Below are 3,423 nucleotides of genomic sequence, written 5' to 3' on the forward strand. Positions count from 1 at the left end.
CAGACAGATAGACAGACAGACAGATAGATAGATAGACAGACAGACAGACAGACAGACAGACAGACAGCTAAATAGATAGATAGATAGATAGATAGACAGACAGACAGACAGACAGACAGACAGATAGATAGATAGATAGATAGACAGACAGACAGACAGACAGACAGATAGACAGACAGACAGATAGATAGATAGACAGACAGACAGACAGACAGACAGACAGACAGCTAAATAGATAGATAGATAGATAGATAGATAGATAGACAGACAGACAGACAGACAGACAGACAGATAGATAGATAGATAGATAGACAGACAGACAGACAGACAGACAGACAGATAGATAGATAGATAGATAGACTGCCACATGTAGCATAACATTAGCATCACTGACACTGAGGACAATTTGTTTCTCACTTAAAATGAATGAAACAAACAAATAAACAAAGTGCAAACAAAGGCCTTTCATTCGACTTTGTTCTGTATATATATACAGAATGTCCAATGTTCGATAGGTGGGTCGAGAAATGTGGGTGTGTCTTCCCGTCCAAAGCGTGCTCGTCCCCGCTGCTCCTCCGTCGTGCGCGCGCGCCAGGCAGTGGCTGGATTTCAAACTTTCAGTCGCCGCAAACATTCTCTCCGCATCGGACGGAGACGCCGAGCAGCGGGACGCGAGAACTGGCCGTGGACGGAATCGCCGACCCACAATGTAACAGAGGCTGGACGTCGTCCCCACAGTCTCTGGTCTCCTCAGGCGGGAACGAGCTGCGAGTGAGGCAAGAGTGTGAGTTCTGACGCGGAAGGATTGGGCTCGACTCTCCGCTGCTGTGGATTATCTGCCGCGGCTGGACACCTCCCGGACCCTCGCCGTCGGTGGCCTCCAGGCGCATCTCACCCTCACGCGTGCACCGTTAGTTGATGCACCTGAAAGACGCCGGGATTTCACAGTGCTCCCTCACTTTCCCAGGTTGGGATTTTTTCCCCGCGGACTCGGATGAGGCTGCGCGATCCTTTGGATTTACCGAGCTCCTTTCACCTCCACACATGTTATCGGATTAATTTAGGGGGGGATTATGGGAGTTTTGCGGCGCCTTGCTGACCCGCGTCCCATTCCGCGACTGGATCTATGAGGACTTGTCTTCCAGGCTGAGACCACCGGCACCTGGATTCGGACCAGACTGCGTCGGCTGGGTCCGCGCGCGCGCACCCCGGCGCTGAACTCCGGCGGCCGAGTTGGAAGCTGTTTTCACTGCAGTCCGCGCGGTGCTTCAGATGAGGCGAGGTAGGAGCTGATGGGTTTGCTGATGATGGTGATGCAGGGTGTGTGAGATGGCGGATGGAGGACTGCGGCTCCCGCGCCGCGGGGGACGCCTAAACTGGAGTTATTTGATTCTTGATGCCCGGGAGATGAATCACCGCTTACAGTCTGATTATAACCACAACCTCGCTGCGTGTGTGTTGGTGCGCGCGCGCTCGCGCTCTATTTTTGCGCGTGTGCTGGCAACGATCCCCGAATCTGGCTCCTTCCATCCGAAGCGTCTTCTTCCTCAACACGCTGTTTTCTCCACTTGTGCTCACGACGACGACGACGATGATGATGTTTGGTTGTCACGCCGCTTCCGAAGCGTGCGTGTGTTTAGGCGCGTGTGCGCAGACGTGTCGAGTGCGCACACTCAGGTGTTTTCCTGTGAAATCTTCGCCAACTGCTTCTCTGAAATCTTCCAGTCTGGTGCAGACCCGGTACACATTCTGGGCCGACCCCACCAATAAGTGGGCTAAGCAGCTTTTTGTCAACAAAATCATCTTCAACTATTAAAGTCAATAAAGATGTGGCCTCCATCAGAGAGCGTCTGAGCAGGTTACATCTGTATCAGGCTTTATCAGACGGATCCTTCTGTCTGTGCTCTGACTTTATTTCCTCCGTATTTCCTGCCCATAACGTACGATATGGGCCAAATAGTGCAGTTCCACCTGAAACCGTGGGGGGCAGTGTAGCTGCTACTACCCAATATGTAGATCTAATGAACAAGACATAACAATGGTGAGATATTTCACGACCTCACTGACCACTACCTCCTACAATTCTGCCTCCGTTTTCCTCGTTTGTTGTTGTGTCATTGTTGCGAATCTTGGTGGTAACAGCAATGTAAAGAACACATGTGATGATTGAGAACATTGGGAACAGTTTCATACACAAGGGGACCGTGAATGGGCCTAAAAATATCTCAGAAGTTCAACCAAGTTTGAGACTTTGAAGCATTCTGTTGCATCACCATGGTGACGGTCAGCGAAGAAGGTGATCTAGATATCAGAGCAAATGGGTCCAAATTATTTTTGGCTGGTGTTGAACCACTCCTGCTGTGGAGATGGTGCTGATATACCTGGGTTGCCAGGTATATTCGTGAATGATGGATTGGGTTGCCAGACTTTGCACACGGAGCGCGCTTTTGCATTTGAGAAACACATTCTATCCATTATGTTGTCTGTTTGAAGTGAAATAATGGTTCTGGCCTGCTGCATGTTGCTGGATTGGGTCACACGCCACCACTCGGCCTTGCCTCTGACTCGCACCACTGAAGCCTTGTATCCCCCGCTATTCTGCCACTGAATATCCAGTGTAATATCCTGAATATCTCACCCGCAATTTCCACCAAGTTTGGAGGCCGTGCAGCGGCAGTGCTGTCTAAATTAAATGACTTTTGCGACCTCTGGGCACTTTGGCTCCATCCCCCTGATGGGCAATTTGGGAATAAGCCTAAGAAACCACAAGGTTGTCCCTTTCCCCCCTCCAAAGTGGGTCTTTGTCTCCAGTTCCTTGCGACCTTGGAGCGTTCGGTACAGTAGAGACAATAGATGGAGAAGGTCGAGCGCTCGCTCACAGGGACGGTCTACCGGACCGTTCAAATATCAGACCTGACGGGAAGCCATGTTGTGTCACCAAAGCCGTGCGTGCAGATGAAAGCGTAGACGTGTGAACCGCGTTGGAAAGCACCCGTCCTGACAGAGAGTCCTCCTCACTTCACTTTGGCTCACCCTCTGCTTCTAAAGACGCACCATCATGCCGCTCCAGTGGACCGGCGATATGACGTCGTCCATAATGCAGAAGGAGTGGCCATGAGAGCAACTGGGTGAAAAAAAACAAGCTGTGAAGATCGGTTTTGATTGTTGTTGCCTCTTGGTGTTTTCGCTTCGTTTCTTATTCACGCTAATTGTCTGAGTCTGCTCGACTGATTAACTCGTTAAAATATTGTGCAAGCAGAACGTTCCGGGTTAAAACGCTGCTGAATTATGTCGGTGGTGGGTGTCTGCTCAGTCTCAGGAGTCTCCACAGTTGAGGGTGGGACGGCTCACGTATCGCAACCTGGAGTTATTTCAGACGAGCTCTCCGTGGTGCTGAATCCCCACTGGGATTCAGCACCACGG

At 50.8% G+C, this 3,423-nt stretch overlaps 1 protein-coding gene across 6 annotated transcripts in view; it reads left to right on the top strand.

Annotated features, from left to right (window-relative positions):
* Positions 1-600: 600 nt before the first annotated feature.
* si:cabz01090165.1 (uncharacterized protein LOC100333421 homolog) overlaps positions 601-3,423 on the top strand; it is a 167,394-nt gene continuing 164,571 nt past the window's right edge. For all 6 annotated transcript variants that reach the window (XM_053872264.1, XM_053872267.1, XM_053872268.1 and 3 more), the window contains exon 1: positions 601-1,282. Coding sequence is in view for 1 of the 6 variants with exons in the window: in XM_053872263.1 (XP_053728238.1) it covers positions 1,273-1,282 (10 nt within the window). In the remaining 5 variants the exon portion in view is untranslated. The remainder of the gene's footprint in view (positions 1,283-3,423) is intronic.

The sequence above is a fragment of the Synchiropus splendidus genome, chromosome 8 (assembly GCF_027744825.2).
Source record: "Synchiropus splendidus isolate RoL2022-P1 chromosome 8, RoL_Sspl_1.0, whole genome shotgun sequence".
Classification (NCBI taxonomy): Eukaryota; Metazoa; Chordata; class Actinopteri; order Syngnathiformes; family Callionymidae; genus Synchiropus; species Synchiropus splendidus.